General features: G+C 39.8%; 2 protein-coding genes across 4 annotated transcripts in view; both read right to left on the bottom strand.

Annotated features, from left to right (window-relative positions):
* svild (supervillin d) overlaps positions 1-7,227 on the bottom strand; it is a 60,744-nt gene extending 53,517 nt beyond the window's left edge. The window contains exon 1 of one of the 2 annotated variants that reach the window (XM_042507583.1): positions 6,906-7,227. The gene's annotated coding sequence lies outside the window, so the exon portion shown is untranslated. Of the gene's footprint in view, positions 1-4,725; positions 4,780-6,905 lie in introns of those variants that run through there. The other variant, XM_042507584.1, reaches the window with a different exon arrangement.
* A 2,213-nt stretch (positions 7,228-9,440) lies between these two features.
* On the bottom strand, positions 9,441-18,984 carry LOC121959351 (glycylpeptide N-tetradecanoyltransferase 1-like). 2 transcript variants are annotated; one of them, XM_042508621.1, is made up of 12 exons: positions 18,926-18,984; positions 18,719-18,821; positions 18,388-18,532; positions 16,349-16,467; positions 16,097-16,188; positions 14,075-14,191; positions 13,757-13,927; positions 11,787-11,895; positions 11,416-11,586; positions 11,139-11,306; positions 10,851-10,988; positions 9,441-9,571 (listed from the first exon to the last, which is right to left on the bottom strand). In XM_042508621.1, the coding sequence occupies exons 1-12, from the start codon at positions 18,940-18,942 to the stop codon at positions 9,548-9,550; spliced, it is 1,374 nt and encodes a 457-aa protein (XP_042364555.1). In that variant the 5' UTR covers positions 18,943-18,984; the 3' UTR covers positions 9,441-9,547. The 2 variants fall into 2 exon arrangements, with proteins under 2 accessions (XP_042364555.1, XP_042364554.1); XM_042508620.1 differs by lacking the exon at positions 9,441-9,571 and having other exon boundaries at positions 10,705-10,988.
* Positions 18,985-19,252: the final 268 nt, after the last annotated feature.

Below are 19,252 nucleotides of genomic sequence, written 5' to 3'. Positions count from 1 at the left end.
GGCTTTCTGTTTGCCGCATTCAAAGGAGCCATTAAAAGTGACGTATGGGAAAGCAAACAAGCAAACTCACACACACAAAAACAGGCCGACAAAAATACACACTAGCTCTGCAACAAGGCTGCAATCATGGAAGCTGGAGCGTGGAGTGGGAAGGGTGGGGTTTATAGGGCTTTATCTAGCTAGGGGATCGTGTGCATGCACACTCGCGCACACACACAACACACACTTGGATTCCTTTCAGTGGGTTAATGTGGGCCAGAAACAAACACCCACACAGTTTTCTTTATGGGACAGATGTACTGTAGTAGCTACAGTTAAAAGCACCTACTCTCACACCGATTGCTACCCTTTGCTGCACTCTGCCATACGGAAAGCATTGCTTCACTCCAGCAACACTTTCAGGGCATAAAATTTACCAACGTTGATGGAAAGAGTGAAAAATGTGCAAATTGATACTCGATTTAAGCTGTTTTTAAATCTCCGGCCGTTACGTTTGAGTAGAAGTGATCTTTTCTTTCATGTTTCTTTCCTCCTCTTGTGTTTACCAGAAGCATTTATCTTACTAACTCCTGAATTAAAATGCATGACAATAATTATTCCACACATGATACCATGCATGTATTCTAGTTTACATACATGCTGTGTCTGTGGTATTACTTCTAAAAGTCAAAACGCTTGCAGCCATTCTTCTAAACATTCTGAACCAAACACAGAAATGAGCGACTTCTTATACTACAGCACCGTCTCTCCTTAGAAACCATCTAATGCGATTTTTCCGCTTATCAACATGGACTTCATCCCCCAGAATGGCCGGCTGTAAGATACAAACAAGACTGAACAGAGAGACGGCGACATGAGGGTGGGGTGGTGGAGGATCAGTGGGGTGAAATGTCTCATCCGGTGAATCCTGCTGGTGGGGTTTCTCTCTGCTCTGCTCTCTGCTGTCCACCGTGCCGAGCAGACACCATCTGGCCAGCTGGAATGCCACTGAGCAGGGGGTGGAGGGGTTAAGGGGGTCTTCTGTCTTTCAGGGGGATGGGTAATGGCGGAGAGATGAAGTATTAACAGTAGTGGTATTAACCATTTAATGCCAGCTAAACTCTGTAAAAAACGGAATTGGTAAGCAGGACTGAGGCCATTGGGGCCATTAGCCTTTACTGTAAATATCAGTATGAAATGCAGAGCTGTACCCGACTCAGAATTATGCCAGTCGCATTGGATTTGGCTGTCCAATTTTAATATTTGTTGATTCATTTAGTTTTCCATACAAAGTTTTAAAGTTTGACCGGACTCCGTGGGATGGTCAGTGTGACAGTGGCATTCACGTTATGTTGTAAACAAGTTAAATGAGTTAACGACGGGTTGTAAATGTGCAACATTGTTTTCGACACTAGATATCAAACAAAAGCCAGAGACAGTTTCATATAAAGTTGCTTCGAGCTGAACTGACTTACTTAACCACTTTTAAGAAGAGGGCCCCTCTGCTCTCGTCGTCCATGCTGCTGCCTGTATCTCCGCAGCTACCATTAGAGAGTAGAAGAGTACTCACTCCACAACAAAATCTGGGTACCAAAACTGCACAGACCCAAACCCCTAACAATTAAGGCCTTGTTTTTTGATGAATGGATTCAATGCCTTGTACTTTTTAAGGATCCACAGGACGCCTTCCTATGGCAGAAACATGTTTCAAATCATAATGTAACACACAGGCTGAGCATACAGCTCATTGGCAGTAAAACTCTAAGAATGAGCTGCATGTGGGCAGTAATGTTTAAATATTCTTTGCAAACTTGGACCTTCAGGATAAATTCAACCTGTGCACCCCCTTTATAATTTGCATTAAAATGTTGCTGTGTTTAAACACAATGCTTTGATTATATCCCTACATGTGGGTTACAAAGATACATTTGTTTGTGCGTGTTTTGCTAAGGGATCTTTCATGTCAACATCTGTCACTCATATGGCCACAAAAGGCAATAAATCCCTGGCTGACATGCACAGAAAAGGTTGCCCATAAACTCACTTGTTTTGATCATAGATTCAAAACACTATTTTATTCTGAGGCTTTATTTTCAGTTGATGGTGGTGTCAGATGAAATTCTGCTCTGGCACTGAGCTAAAACAAAGTGAAATGTAGTATGGAGAGAAGCCTTGTGCTGCCCCTACACATGGAAACTATTATGTGTGTGCAAATCAAATGAAAGTCTGGAGTATAACCATATGTTGATGTGCCATGCAAATATTACACTGGTTAAAGACGTCATTGAAGTGGGCCTTGGCTGACCAAATACAGTTAGCGTCTCGGTGATGAAGCTGGAAGCGGTCCACTCTAACTGCTAGCTAGGTTTATAAATATGTCTTAGTGGAGATTAGCCTGAGGGTAACCCCCTAGCACTCTTCCCAGTGGAGTTCCCATTGCTCTCATTGTCACATCCCTTCTGCTTTATATAAATATTTGCACTGCAGAACTTCTTGGCTGTTCAGCCGACATCAAACCCTACTGAGAGCTGCGACGACAGGATTCGTCAGACTGGAGAAAAGGGAGAGATAGGGTTGAGTGGGTGGATCTTGTGTTTAACTTTTTGCAGCCAGGTTTTGCAGCTCAGCTGCAGCATGCTATTTAGCTGTTAATTAACACCTGTAGTTGAAGCTTAAGACTCAAAATGCTCAATTAAAATACTGATATCTTGCACACCTTGTGAAACAAAATCTACTACAATGAATAAATGTTTCCCTAAAATCATCTTGATAGCTTTTGTAGAGCTTTAAATGAGGGCTACTGATTCCTGGGTGTTTTTAATATGATCACAAACACACACCACAAAAATAAGTATAATAAACACTTCCATGGACAAAATTTGAAAACTTTTCCATGACTTTTCAAGGACTTATAATAAAATTTAATGACCATCCGAAACCAATAACATGAACAGGACTGTACGGTAAACTTTACTCCAAATGTCAATTATTGTATAAAATCTGAACAGCAACATTTTCTGATCTCTTATAGTTGGTTTTGTTTGTTACACTGCATGGAAGGTTACAGAGTACCACAAGAGTACTGTGACAGTTCATTCCATTACACAAAACAAATTCCCATTACTTTTTCAAAACTTTCAATGAATTTTACTAATTCCATGACTTTTCCAGGCCTGGAAAATCAGATTGTGAAATTCCATTACTATTCCTGGTTTTCCATGACAGTGGGAACCCTGAATAATACACACAAAAAAATCTTTGTCTCTTTCACTTGCTCTTTGCAGGTGCAGAGGAGAATAATATAGGAGAAGTTTCAATAAACAGACAAGAGGGAGTCTTCTAAATATGATGTAGGAGAGCAATCCAAGCATCACATCGCCAATCCAAAAAAAAAAAGGAACTAAAGTAAATCTTTGCTCATTTTAAACTAGACTTAAGCAATCTGGCTGCACAAGTGCACGCTACTTATTTTCAACCTTTCCCTCTAGACTAGAGCCTTATTAAAACCCTTAAATTACCCATTTAAATGTAATATACCACCCTAATTTTACAAATTTTCACATCCCTTCAATTACATTTTAGCTAAAGCACACCCAACACACCAAAACAAATCTCAAACTTACACCTTCACAACAAATGGTTGGCAAAATCGCAACATAACCTTAAGAATAAAAGCCCAAATGAAACTAAACCTTAAGCTTTAGGGCACGACCACACATGAGCGACAGCCCACAATTGACCGTCTCCTGCCAGAGCAATATTCATGCTGAATATGGGCAGCGTGGGATGTGATGCCTATCTCCGACACACTGCCAGCCGGCCGCATCTCTTATGTAGTTTAGTTTGTTTTTTTCATGGCCACTATCTTACAATACCAGCTGGTGAGACGCAGTTACAGGTGGGGTCAATTACACATGCTTCTTTGCTATTGGCTGCGGCTGTGACTTCACAAGGCTAATTTCACCAATGTTGATCTCCATGCAATCCAAAGATGCAGGCCTGCTTTGTCACCAGAAACAAATGTTTTATTTGGCCCTTTGCTGGAACTGAAAAGGATGTTTTAGAATGTTAACGAAAGCAAATATTCGACAATTTAATTTAGAAATTGTGTGATGTATCGATACATTATTGACATGTAAAATATCGCAATACTTTGCTGTATCAATTTTTCCCCCAACCCGAGTACACGCATATTATTTAACATCAAATTCAAGGACTTTTCGAAGACTTTCTAAACCCAATTCCCTCAAATGCACACTAGCCGCTTTACAGAAGCTCTGACAACACTTAAAAAGAGAGAAGGGCTTTGAATCCGTTTTGAAATAGACAATATCCAAAAGAATTTAAATTTCTATTCTTGCACAAAATAAATTCAACACTTTCAATGACCTATGTGTGTTTATGCCTTTAAAGGACTTTAAACTTTTAAGGACTTCAAGGACCTGTGGGGATCCTGCAAAAACAACACTGTGATTCACACTCGTTTCTATAGCTTTCTGGTAATGATAGCGATTCAAGAATTGAAACTTGATCTACGGTTTCACACTTCCTTTGAAGGAAAAAAAAGAGTGACAGGTTGATGTTCCAGTGTAGAACAAGACAAGTCTCTGCAGCAGGTAACCTCATCCACAGCACACTCCTCCACCCTCCAAATCCCCTGTAGCCAGTGTAACAAGATCCCTGCAGGACCAATGCGACGCCACCCCAACGCTGACACGAGGCGTTCAGGTGAATGATAACACTTACCACAACAGCACAGCGCTCACTTCTGCTCCACAACAATACAGTGTCTGTCTCTTTGTTTGGGGTCTTTACACAGTCCGAAGAAAAAGCAGGTAAAGAGAGGCAGAATTTCGCAAGCATGACAAGAGCCACTCCCTGCTTCAGCTGCTCTGCACAGGCCGGATTTTGCACAGAGGCCGTCAACTTTTTGTTATTTCCCAACACAAAAATGGTCACACAATGATGCATGCTGTTATTAATGAGATACAAAAAAAAAGCATGTGCTGTACTGCTCAGAGCCTGACACACAGACTGTGAGTATGTCTTATCAAAGCATGCATCAGTTTTCTGTTTTCTGTCTTGCTCAATACCAACAGGCTGAAGTAGGTCTCGGTAAACCTGTTGTGACACACAGACCACTGAGACGCCGAATGGGAAAATTACAGTCTGGCAAGAATCAAACACAATAGCCCTCGGATATAAAGCTTCAATTCACCATTTGAGGAAAAAAAGCTACTCCACAGCTTCTCTTGCACTTGCAACAGCAAATTTTAAAGATACAGTGTAATGAACTCAGGCTGTATCATCATTCTGCTTAAAATTCAATTATTTTGAACATATACCTCTGAATTTGCACAAATGATAAGAGCCAGGCCCAGTTAAAATGACTGCTGACCGAAATGCACACTGAATAAACGAAGGCTACACCTCACAGTGGCCATATTTCAAAGGGAGATCAAACAGGTATCGTCCATGTCAATGTAAACAGACAAGCAGTTTGCGAGTATTTGCACAGCCATGGCAGTTTGACACAGATAAACATGACTTTGATTCCCAACTGCTTTGTGCCAACTTACATAATCTAGTCTGTGGTGACATTACTGTGAGCTTTTTCCCCACAGCAGTGTTGAGAAACAAAGATATATAGCAAGGATACTTGCTTTGCTTGGGGGCCACTTTTGCAAAATGACATGAGGCCAAGGGCCAATCGCAGCAGCGCCATACATGTTCCTAAGATTTTGGGACGTTTCTAGATGTTTCTGGATGTTCTAGGATTTTCCGACATTTCTAAGATTCGAGGATTTAAGGACGTTTCTACGATTTTAATACGTTTTTAGGATTTTAGGACATTTCTAAGATTTTTGGATGTTTCTAGGGTTTTGGGACACTTTTACGATTTTAGGACGTTTTTAGGATTCTAGAACATTTCTGAGGTTTTAGGATTTTTCTGAGATTTTAGGTAGTTCATAGGATTCTTGGACATTTCTTTGATTTTGGATGTTTTGAGGATTTTAGGAAATTAGGGGCTTGGACCTCTGTCAGGAGGTGAGGGGGGTAGTCCACTGGTCATTTTTTTTGATAAATGAACTATTTTGATGCTGTTTTATTAACTCTGGCACCTTGTATGTATACGTTTGTAATGTATAATAAAAGTAGAGAAATAAAAAGAACAAAATCAATTCCCAGCGTGAATCACTTAATTGTTATTATGAATTGGAAAATAGTTGGGGGGCTGTAAGTTGAGTATCACTGGTATAGAGGGACATCCATCATCCATCAGCTCTCACACACTCTTATCACTCATCTGTTTTCACAGATGTTTTTGCAGAACTCAAACCCAAATGCTCAATTCTCTCTGTCTCTGTTTGCAAAGACTCAACAAGTCTCTGTTGACCAATTTGCCAAGTCCTATATAAGACAGTGTGTAAAAGGGTAAAACCAGCTGGCTATGATGGTCTGTCACTTGATATGTCACAGAGGGACTGCCTGAACAGCAATGCCTGCAGTCAATGGAGCAATACGTGTTTTTGTTTTCATTTTGTGCAAATGCGGTAAGTTTGAAGTTTTCAAATGCATTAAACTGCAGAAATAAAAAAGGATAATTTCCCCCATTGTTTGTTGTCACCGTGTGAACTGGGCTGATGTTTAAGGAAGGAAACTACAATGACAAACGCAATGACAGCAGTTGAGTCAGTGTGTGGCGTTTCGACACAAAACCACACATCATATCATACAATGCAACGTTTTATACTATCATATGACTGTCACAGATGACCAGTTACTCAATCACCTATCAAAAACTCAAAATAATGCAGAGGAAACTTTCAGTTTGTGCTAATGTCTCCGTAGTAAGTTACACAGCGACAACACACACTGCACAAAGTTACAACATAAACTGCCACTTCACAGTGTGCATAACATACCTGTAATCCTTAATGGTCCGCTCAAGCGTCAGCACACACAACATCCACGGAGATATGACTGCTGGACGTTCAGACAGCTGTTCAAATAAAACACTAACTTTTTACAGCTCGTTAGCTAACGTGTTTTGGAAAGTTCCTGCCGATGCTAACCGCAGCACGTCACTGACGACTAACGTTCAGCCGGCAGGGGCGAGTCCTCGACGAGAGTGAAAGACAGAAACTAAGAGTTATTTAGACTTCTTTAAAAATACAATTTGGTTTTCTCTTCTCATCCTCCACTGGAGCTGAGGGGAGACACGTCTCCGTCCCGCACGGACAGGGTGCAGAGGCGGCAGTGAGAGCTGCTGGCAGGTCCAGTAACTTCAAACTTAAAATGCTTTCTCGCTTCTGATTGGCCCAGACTCGTGGTGATGCGTTTATGTACCTCAGGTAAAGTTGGAATCCAAACAAAAGCTTTCAAATAGGCCTAAGTGTTTTTCGTAACATTAAGAAAATAAAATAAATGAAAGAAATAACATTTGAGTGAAACATTTTTAGATTTGTATCATTTAGGTGTTTGTACTTATTCAGTTATCAATAGTAGCAGTAGTAGTTGTTGTTGCAGGAGGGTAGGCAAAATCAGAGATGTGAGAATTTTAACTATTTTCTAATGTCTTTAGTTGAGTTCTGTAACACTGATATTTGAGTCTTTTTTTGTACTGTAACTGTATGCTGTATTTTTATATAATCTCGATTTAAATGTTTATCTTTTTTCCCCATTACTGTTAATGTATGCACACTATTGCATGTATGATATAGTGGAATATTTATCATTGCCATACTGCTCTAACCATTTATTTTGTTGTTGTTGTTTATTAACCTTGTGATTATTAAATATTCGACGGACTTGAACGCATCATAAAAACTAGGTTTGTTATTATGATCTGTCCCTCTGTGTATCTTTGTCTTTATATGTGTTACTCTTCAACATGCACACAAACACGCACTTGATCTGTGTCCAGGATTTCTCACGCATCCAATGATAAAATGCAAAGCAGCTGAGGTGTGCACATTTGCGCCCATACTGTTGCTGCTCACGATAAAAACACTCACTGTAATATTGAGACTGCATCGACCCCTGCTGGTCATATTTAGACAGCGTCTGTATCATAAGTACATATGGTCTGTACTTGGTGGTTTCATATTTTGTAGCTAGTAATCAGTGGCTGTTCCCCAAACCCTTTATTAATTGATTCATTTACGTATTAATTTGGACTTTATTATAATAATAATAATGCATAAAGAATGGACACCAAGATACATATTAATTTATTATTGTTATTGTTATTATTATTATAATAGTTATTATTAGTATTATTTGTTATCCCCTGAACACCTGCTCATTCCTCTGGTTACAGATGTTAAAATATAATTATATATACACATTTATATATTCACAGAAACACCTACAATATGCCCACTAACCAGAACAAATTGAAATCTGTACCATTTTATATTCAATTTCAATTCAATTTTGTCTGTGTGTGTGTTCCTGTCTGCGTATTTCCTTAGACCTTTTCGTGTTTCTCCACTCATTTATTACAATTTTCCTTTGATTTGTCACCCCTCTGTAGTTTTACGCTTTCAATTTTGGAACTAAAGATTTCATGTAGATTGAAAAATACTGTCTGTATATTTGGTTGCGCCTTTGTCAGTCTAAGTTGTCAGGTGCTTGTACTATGTCACACAAAGGGACAAATTAAAAAACAAAACAAACAATAAATGCAGTAACTCGAGAAGCACAATAAGATGGGCTCCGTCAAAAAAAATAAAATGCCTCTGCACTTGTCACTCTGTGACATGTTCCTTTCTGAGTAATAAACATACATTTAATATTCATATCATGAATAGATGAGCTTTAACTTGATTGCATTTACGCTTGGCATAATGCATCTGCTGCACATGCATGCACACTGAAACGGATTGTATCTGTGTGTGTGTGTGTGTGTGTGTGTGTGTGTGTGTGTGTGTGTGTGTGTTCTTACATGTGCCTGCAGTAAGAATGATTAATGACCTTGTCCTCTAATTAGATTAGTGTATTGATCTCTGTAATAGGTGTCATGTCACCAGAGGTNTGTGTGTGTGTGTGTGTGTGTGTGTGTGTGTGTGTGTTCTTACATGTGCCTGCAGTAAGAATGATTAATGACCTTGTCCTCTAATTAGATTAGTGTATTGATCTCTGTAATAAGTGTCATGTCACCAGAGGTTATGTAAAACTGCCTATTGAAATACCCAGAGACTATAACACACACACACACACACACACACACACACACACACACAGGTATTAGGATGTACAGGGTGCGTTTTTCTGAACCGCTTGAACATGTTTACTCAATTCTCCAGCATGTCAGAAACAATCATTTCCTGTCGCAGAAACGCTGATCCCGGTGAATAACTGACAGCCAGATGATGAATGCATTCACAAATGGAATTCTGTCTTTATTTCTTTCATGGATTTGTGAGTGTGTTTGTGTTTCTGCAGTTTGTCATTTCATATTTTGAACCCAAATTCATGCTGCTTCTGCAGTTTGATATCCACCTTCAGTGCTGATCACTGCAGCCCTTTCATCTTCACCACTCCGTCCTTGTTCAGTCGCAGGTTAGTTGGGAAACACAAAGCCCACCTGTCAAACACGCAGCCATTATTATGAGTTAGTGCTGACTGGCAGCTATCAAACACATCTTTCAGCTGTAATGAGATCATTTCCACCAGTCTTTCCGTGTGGCAATAAAAGTAAACGTACATCATGAATCTGGGCACATACAGACTGTTTGAAACAGTTTTTTTTTAAATGTATTTCTGTTAATTTAAAAAAAGTAATTCTAGATATGTGATTTTAAATTTCAAGGAACGTACCCCCTCATTTCATGTCAATAAACAGCTTGAATGATCAATGATTCAATATGTGTATTACAGTTATCCAATGTGTAGTAAATTATAAAAGTGGAACAGAGCTACAACAATGAATTGATAAGCTCTGGCCTTAATAGCCAACTAATAAAATTTATAAAAGTAAATGTATTAAAATGTAAATGTTTTCGAGTTTTTTTTTTACTCCAGTAGATTACTGAATTGCTCCACTGGGCCCTAAATGTCAGGGGCCCCTGTCCTTCACCTGCAAAATGTCACTGAAATTGACATACTGACAACCAAGAGTCAAAATGATCCCAACCAGATGCAAAGGAACTGAAAAGAGACACAAAATAACTACAAAAATGGTAAAAACAACCACATGGACACACAAAATGACCACAAAGGACAGAAATGACAGACACACAAAATTACTGAAAAGACGCACTATATGACTACAAAGACACAAAACAACTACAAAAAGGCACAAAATGACCTTGAAGACACACTAAACGACCTCAAAGAGACACAAATGGCTACAAAGACACCGAATGACTTCAAACGACTCAAAATTATCATAGAGATACAAAATAACTACAAAAAGACACCAAATGATCTCAAAGAGGCACAAAATAACTACAGAGACAAAACAACTGTAAAGACACAGAAAACCACAAAAATACATAAGCAAAACAATACAAAAGACACAAAACCATCAAAGTCTGTGTGTCTCGCTCCAACCAAACAACTAATCAAGAACATTTTCGACAGATAAATCAAGAATGAAAATAATCGTTATTAGCAGTCCTACAGTCGACTGATAGAGTTCTATCTTTCCTAAAATATATTCATATCCAATAAGGAGACATGAGATGATTATAGAGATTAGGTGTGTTTGTATTAATATCCAAGAGGGTCTTTCTATTTTTACAAGATGATGACTGTAAAATCTTGATTTTCCCTTCAGCAGGGAGGAATTGTGCGGAGGACTTTGACTATGCAGACTGACAGTGATATGTCTTGGCAGGTGGAGGTATTACAGTATTCAGTACCTTGTCTGAGCTCATATTAGGACACATCCAGTTGTACAGGTAGTAATGGAGGCTCTTGTCATCAATGCTGAACTTGAGCTTCTCCAGGAAACTCTTGTTATCCATCACGTCAAGAGCATGGAAGACGTCAAAACCTTTCTGTCAGAGAGGAGAAAACTTCATTTATTTTGTTATATTACACAGTAAATCAAAGCTACACACATTTAAAAATATACTGATGCTAATCAGTGAAAGTCAAAGAACACCTTGTGCACTTTTTAATTTAAGGAGACTTTCTAACACACTCACAGATTTAGCCAGGACCAGTGCGTCCTCCATGAGGTCGACAGGGTCTGTGGCGGTGGAGGCAACATAAAAGAGATGAGCTGCTCTCAGACCAGTGTGCACAGGGTGATTCAGCACCTTGTAAGTGATGGCGTAGAAACTCACCACGTCTGTCAGCGTGCCATCATCACCCTGTGTGTGAGGAAGGGAGGTGAATCAGTTATTTCCAGAAAATAGTGACTAAATCTCTCCCCTCTCTAGAGAAATTAAAAATTGAAATTGACAAATTGCAAGGTCAGACCTCCACAACATAGGCGTCAATCACATTCTCCCTCGGCAACAGCCAGTGCTCTACTTCTGGAACAGACAGCATGGGGCTGAGGTGAAACTTGCAGAGGTTTTTCTGCAGTAGTGAGTGTATCCCTGCAGCATCTTCTTTGGTCATGGGGCGCAGACCTGGTGTCTTTGTCACCTGCGAGAGAGGGGAGGTTTCAGTAAGTGCTATAGGGATGCCTGTTAACACAACTTTGAAATGATTAAAGTTTGCATCTTTACATATTTTGTCTTTTCTCAACATGGGCACAGGCAGTCGAAAATTCTGTGATGTTAGGCCAATGTCAGATTACATTGGCACTGATAGGTTTTTGCCTCTAGGAGGCAGCACACACTAACCTCCGGCAGACGGTTTAATTTGAGAGCTCTCTGCAGGTTCATGTTCTGTTTCAGTCCTGGGTAGCTCACCTCCGTCAGCTTTCGGAGATTCAGAGGGCGATACCAGCACCTAAAAGATTGAGTTTGTTTATTATTATAGGGACAGAGAACATAGAGCATTGCTTCTTATTGTTTCAAAAGAAATATCAAAGATGAGATGTAATGGGTAACTTACTGAAGCCAATGTGAAGTCCCCACTATAACATGCTTGTTTAAAGAGGACCTATTATGCTTGTGGGGGTTTTCCCTACTTTTAATTGTTTTGTATAGCAGTGTTGTGCTTATAAAAGGTCTCCAAAGTAAAAAAGGCCTAGGTCCGAGCCAAAGGGATCTCTCTTTCTCTCAGAAGACACGCCTCCTGAGCTGCCTGAAACAGCTTGTTTGAGTTTCAGTCTTAATTCCGTAACTTGGTGACATCACAGTGTAACTCATTAATTATGCATACAATGCCCGCCCACGTCACTGCCTACCGTTTACATATGCATGCTCCCAAACCAGCCTTGTTAGAGCAGTGAGCGATGTCTGGAGGCTGCTGGGAGCCTGAACTTGAATTGCTGTGTCAAGGAGACAATTCTTTTTTCGCTGTGACCACAAATTATCGTTGTATGGATTACCCAAGGAAGATGAAATCAAGAATAAGTGGTTGAAATGGATTTTTTACCACTGTTCCTCAACAATATAAACCTAACATTTTATTGCGTTCGCTTCATTTTCCTGAGGACTGCTTCACCAACTCGGAACAGTTTACAGCTACAGACATATGTACTGTACACTCAAAACAAAGACTGCATTGATGCCAGTTAGGGCAACAAGAGTGATACCCATAGGCAGATAAAGATGTTCTGTGATTAATTTCATTCTTTGCAGTGTTAAAGACCCTGAAGACTTCAGAAGTGGCGTTTTCACATTCGCCTACTGAAGGAGGTGGTGCCTCTTGCACATCGTACATCACGCACATCACTAGAATAAAATAAAAATAAAAAGATCTGAGACTTAAAGGCACGCCAGGAGAGCTAGATTAGGTATGTCACTAATATGAAAGCCAATCCCAGTCTAATAGACTTCAACATAACACCAGCAAAGAATGCCAACTAAACTTGCTAGTTGCAGATTTTGTCATAGATTTAGCCTATAAAGAGAACTTTTTCAAGGCGGGGTCCCCTTCTATCCTTTGAAATTTGCTCAGTTTTGCATGCCAAAAACAGCTTAACATCCTTTGCATAAAATTACCTGGATCTTACGCATCATTCAGGCTCACAGGGGTTGTGATGCCCAAAAAATCCTTTAAGGCTCAAATCAAAAAGTCTTTTAAGGCTCATTGGCATCATATGATGGACCTGGAAGTTGTAATTCAACTGTTTTGCCACTACTAAAGGTGGCGTCAAAGCCCACTGCACTTCTTGGGGGTCTGGATTTTGGCATAAATAATGTTAGCCATCTTGATGCTCACTGCTCATGTCTTTGGTGGGAAACAAAACCTACCACTGGCAGCGGTGGTGGGGGGAGGCCATATCTGGAATCTCTCAATGACGGACAAAGAGAAGATCTCCTTCCTCCTTCCTTTTATTTTTACTTTTTATACATGGAAACCTTGTTAAACAAAATATAGAAGAGTATTCTTACACACACAGTGCAGGTGTGGTTTGATCAAATTTGACAGACAGTGACCTTGCAGCTCAGAAATGCGTGATATCACCATTCTGTAAGTGCACTCTGCTGCTTCAAACGAAACGAACATAAAAGAGGATTCTGACAAGTAAAATAACCAAAGTCTTTTGCCAAAACTTTGGCAAAAAAATTGTTTTCAAGTTAAAAACCATCCTTCATTGTATTGCGAATTGAAATTTTTCAGTTGGCTTTAAAAAGTGCTAATTGTAGCTTCACTTTGCTTTTAAATCAAATATGAATCAACTCTGTGAAGCAGCGACTACCTGCTGGAGCTCAGTGGTGTGGGCAGCACTACGCCAGCTGTATAGACAGCCTGGTAGAGGCCCCGCTGGTTGACCCGTCTGGTGAGCTCTCGGATCAGAACTGGAGTCATCCGCTTGAGGCGCAGCTTCTTATGAACACACAGGAATGTGACCCGTACCATCCGCTTCTCCCTGCAGGAGAGCACGTTTTGAACATTTGCTTTGAGACACTTTCAGCTGAAATTGCTGCAGTTTTGTCAGCAAGTGCTGTGAATACCAATAATGCTCATCAGATTTCACACAAACATGTATCTTTGCATATATTTATGAGCTACTCACGTGTCATATATGCGGACATCTGCAGGAAGAGCAGCAATGAAGCCGACCAACTTGTTATTAGTGTCTACTCGCACACCACAGTGCCACCGGGCCAGCCACTTAGGAGGTTGTAAAGCCCTTACGAGTAAAAGAATGACATTGTCTGCAATACAACTCTGTGAATACATGCAGGGGTAGTTCCATAAACTCTGATTAAGGACAATTTCTAATAAAAGAATTGAGTATGAGATGACTCAGCTGAATGAATTTGAGCTTTCTTTAAGCTCAGGGCCAAAGACCTGTGCCAGTTCCTGGAATACTAATGTTAATTATTCCTATCAAAGTAAATGTTATTATGTTTTGATGTAAGAGTTCCCTGAAGGTGGAGATACCGTTTATGCAGATCAGAGAGGAAAAAAGGCACGAGTGGAGAGATTAGAGTAGCTGGCTTGTAACTGATAACAGTGTGTCGGCAGGTCAGGCTGGAAAGTCGAGTGGGAAAAATGATGTTGTTCTTTTTTAGGCTCTCAACGCCTTAATTCCTTTAGTGTAACTCAGGGGCTGAAAGACATGTGTTGCAGTTGCACTCAGCAGTTTTGAGATATGAATGTGTAAAAGTGTATGAATATTAAAGGACTAGTTTGACATTTTGGGAAAAAAGCTTATTTAAATCGAGTTAATGGGTAAGATTGACATCACTGCCAATTCTGTTCATTAAAAATATGAGACTGTCCAGCTCCAAAATACAGCCAGCTTATTTTGACTCATATTTATTTATTTATTTTATTTTATATTGCAGGGAGCTCTAGTGGCTGTAGTACTTATGCCAGGAAGGAAGGAGGAGGAAGGAGGAAGTCAAGTTGCGTAGTATAAAAAGTCTGCATAGAGAAGCAGTCAGGCTCCAAATATGGGTAAAAAAAAAAACGTCAATGTTGGGTTACTTAAACTACGTAGCACTGGACCAGTGGTGTGACAGAAGGTATACAGAGGTATGGGATATACCCACCTCTTTTTCTGGTGGTTTACATTATACCCAGTTATCAACCATTAAACCACTGGAATATCTAGGCGAGTATGTCCACTTCCTCCTTACCCTATCCATCTAGCCACCACTGTATAGGAAGTTACGTATGTCACATGAAAGTTACCTTCCGTTAGCATAACAAATGTATTTCTTAGTTAGCTAGTTAGTTAGTTTCCCCAACATTGCAGGGTTTAAAACTGTGACCTTTAATGGTCATATACAACCTACTCTGTTGTTTAGGTATGACACCTGTAGATGGCAGGTACAAAAGAACAGTGAAAAATATGGCTACAGCTAGCTATCAGTCAGTATAGCTTAGCACAAAGACTGGAAATAGACGCAGTAGCTAGCCTGGCTCTCTCAACATCAACAAAATCCCCTCACCAGTACGCCTATAACTCACTAATTAACAAGTCATAACTTGTTTGTTTAATCTGTAAAATCATCTGTGAAAAGGCTAAAGTGTTAAATAAGCCATTTTATGGAGGGTGTTAATTGTTGCATTAAAATGGGGTTGTGTTTACAATGTTCACCATGAGTGACCTTATGATGTGGTATTCACGATGTTGTAAGAAGAAATTTTTTCAGAGAGCTCAGAGTTCATGACTTCGTTTATGTGAATTCCCATGTTGAAAAAATTCTTATGGACGCAGCTTATTCTTTCTTTGATTAGGCCTTCTCGGCTTGTTGCCTGGCAAGTCAGCACAAAGAAACAGAAAGTCTTTTTATTTATTTATTTATTTTTACAGATAAATAATTAAAATGTAACAGCTCGAGGCTAGCTGTTTTACACTGCTTCAGGTCTTTGTGCTAAGTTAAGCTAACTGTTTTTATGTAGCCTCATATTTACAGCAGATCCTACTAGAGAGCAATGTAGTGTACTTCCCAAAATGTTTAACTACGGCTTTAAGTAGGACGGAGCTGAAACAAAGCATTTGCACTCAATCTTAATTAGATGAATCAAAACTTTGAAAAAGGTTTTTACACTAGAAGTGACTAAATGTGCTTTATCTGCTTACCATTGCAGATACTCCGGTGAAAACTCAAATCTGATAGAGTTGTCATCCTCTTCCATGTAGTTCTCATTTAGCAGAGTGCATAACTCTCTCAACTGCAATGATAGATGAAAAAGCATTGGATTTGAGTAACCCCCCCGAATTTCACACTAAGAGGAGGAACAGTTCCTGAACGCTGAAAGACCAGAATTTAACAGATGTATGTGATGCAGTTTCTCATGATGTACAAACAGTAACTTGCAGTCCGTAACTTACCACCGTAGGGCTGCTCAGATCCAGAGTGTCCCAGGAGAACCCCTGCGGTAAAGAGTAGGGTTCCTTACGAACACTGGCTTCACTCTCTACTATTGGGCCATGAGTCTCAATATTGCCACCTGAGGACACAAGTATGATTCTGAATCTTGTAATTGTAGTAAATGATGTATGGACTTCCAGTGATGGCATTTTAAAATGAATGCAATAATGACAACGCTAAAATAGAATTACACACTTTCTCCCTCTTACCATTTTGTTTAAAAGAAAACATTAAAGGAGAACTTAACATTTAAGTCTGTGCAAATGAGAGGTCCATCTCTATTTTAGATCCATAAAATTAGTGTGTAATGTCATGTAGAGGCTGTGATCAGCAGTGGAGTTAACCCTTTGAAATCTGGATTACCATCAGTTTTCTTGTGCTATGTTTAGACACCTTTCATAAGAATTTAAACCTTTAAAATGTGGTGTGCACAGGTGTATTCAATAACATTAATGATGGCTGCATTATCCTTAGAGGAGGCCATGATATTGTCCATGCTGGATTACTGGAGTATCTTATTGGGACACTTAATGGAATTTAGCCATAGTTAATGTTATCGATTTCACCTGTGCTTTTCCTACTATGACAAGTTCAAATGTCTGCTGGGAGCAAGGTCCATAGATCGGTAGAAGTAACTTGACAGTTTAGCAATTTAGATTTTAAAAAGAATAGCACATATTTTTATACCTAAAGGAACAGCTCAGCATTTTTATAATTACACTAACCCTATTAACCTTCTGCAGGAGAATTGGATGAGAAGTTTGGTGCCACTCTCACATCTGTTAACTATGAGCTTACTGGAAACAGAGTGAAACAGTCTGTCCAAGGTAATGAAATCTACCTAACAGCAGCTCAACACCAAAAGCACAACAAGCAACAGTGAACTGCCATGCAATGTCTATGGAAAGCTGCGTTGGCCACTCTGAGCTCAGCAAGTTGCAGCCATTTTATTTTGCGGTGCAGTACGGTTAAACTAAAAGTCAGGGAAAATTTAACTTTTTGAGGTTAATTGCCAAAGAATACCAGCAGCCAATCAAGAAACAGAGTCCTGTTGCTGACCTACATTAACATGAACACGCCTCCCAGCTGCAAAAAAATGAAATTAATGCGGCGAGCTGCACTCAGCAGCTTGGTGAGTTTTAGCTCACTAATAACATATTATATCTTTTAGAAAACCAAAGTGTACTATTTGCCTTTTAGCGGTGGGTTAAATGCTGAAATAATTCTTGGCTGAGAGCAGTAGTTAACTTTCAGTCTCAGCAGGTTGCCTGACATCTTCCCTAGAACCAAGAAATAGTCAAGCACATAACCCCTCATAAAAACCAAACTTTTTACACTGCAGGTTGCATGTTAACTTAGCTTTAGAAGTGCAAGTTTAGCGGGGTCATCCGTATCGTTCAACAGGCTTGCTCTGGCCTTGTGTTGTATTTTGAGCATGCATCTCTTCTACAAACCAGCATTATTTGGTAGGGTTATCTTGCAGCTCCAGTAGCATAAAAAGTAGAAATCTGTTGAGCCACTATGGAGATATTAAAGTCTAAAGTCAAGAAAACTGTTTCGCAGACAAACTTGAGGGTGTAACGTTTTAAAAAGTATAACATAAGTAAGCTGGAAGCTGTAGATGGATGATTGCAACATACTGACCCAGGGAAATATGCAATGAACATTTGACCTATAGGGAACAAAATACATTGCTGAGAACATAAAACCCTTTGACAGGTTTACTTAATGTGTGATGTTAAGAGGATACTGAGTTGGGGAACAAAGGACCCTAGGGGCATAGATACGCTCCCAGTCTAGCTAAAATTTTCCCCGTTTCCAGTCTTAATATGAAGTTAAGTCAACTGGTTGGACAAATATGTTAAATAATCTCATGTAATTCTCCCGCAGAATGTTAATACTTCCCATTATGTTAATCTTATGGTGTAAGTTTGAGACTGTGCTTTTGTTTTTCAGAATATTTAATCAAATGATTGCTGAAAGAGGAACTGCTTCTTACCCAATTTGGGGACGGGCTGTGTCTCCCAGAAACGGTATGTGCGTTTTTTGGCTTGCTGCAGGGTTTTGGGCATACTCGGGCCCATGGAGAAGAGGTGGAGGGCTCTCTGGATCTCCTGCTGCTTCGACTCAGGAAGGGTGTCCAGCTAGGGCAGGACAGGCAAGGACAAGTTACTATATAATCTTTCCCAAAAAGATTTAAGTTTGACCCCCACTCAGCAGCAGTGCAGCTAAAACTGATAATCTCAGTGGACACATATATCTGTATCATATGTGATAAAAATATGTACAGCCTTGGGCAAGTTTATGAGCACACATGGAAAAACACAAACCATAGCAATTGGGTCTCTGGGTCCTTCTGGTCGCCACGCATCTTCCTTCTTTTGCTTCTTTTTGCTCCCTTTTACACTCTTGTCCTCAATCAGCTTCTTATCACTAAAAGACATTTTCATGCTCAGACATTTCTGTATATCACCAGGATGATTTTTACTAGACGAGTTTCTTACTATAAAAAAAAAAACAGAACTGTAAATACTTACGAGTTTGAATCAGTCATTGTGAACAAGTGCGAGTCCTTGAAGCTAAGGGTGACTCGGGGTGTTTTCTGACACATTTGTGGTTTTTCAGCTCTTATCTTGGCGAGCAGTGAGGGGAGGAGAGTGACCGCCTCAGTCACCAAGCCCCAACTCCCACCCAGCCCGATAGATAACTGAGAGCAATACTAACAATTAAATATAACTTCTCACGGTCTTCATATGTCAGACAGCTGCTGGATAGAGCGCTGCGGCAGATTAAAGCTTCTAGCAGCTTGATCCAGGCAGCACATTTAATTGGTGGAGATTGTCTAATTGCACAGTTCCCATATA

The sequence above is a fragment of the Plectropomus leopardus genome, chromosome 19 (genome assembly GCF_008729295.1).
Source record: "Plectropomus leopardus isolate mb chromosome 19, YSFRI_Pleo_2.0, whole genome shotgun sequence".
Classification (NCBI taxonomy): domain Eukaryota; kingdom Metazoa; phylum Chordata; class Actinopteri; order Perciformes; family Serranidae; genus Plectropomus; species Plectropomus leopardus.
This window is presented reverse-complemented; position numbering and strand designations above follow the sequence as displayed.

What these genes read in the sequence shown, in the direction of transcription:
- LOC121959351 (XM_042508620.1), bottom strand. An exon ending in ACACCACTGAGCTCCAGCAG is followed by an intron (nt 11,896 to 13,756) that starts GTAGTCGCTGCT and finishes TCAATCTTTTAG; the next exon opens with GTGCTGGTATCGCCCTCTGA. An exon ending in AATTAAACCGTCTGCCGGAG is followed by an intron (nt 11,587 to 11,786) that starts GTTAGTGTGTGC and finishes CCTCTCTCGCAG; the next exon opens with GTGACAAAGACACCAGGTCT.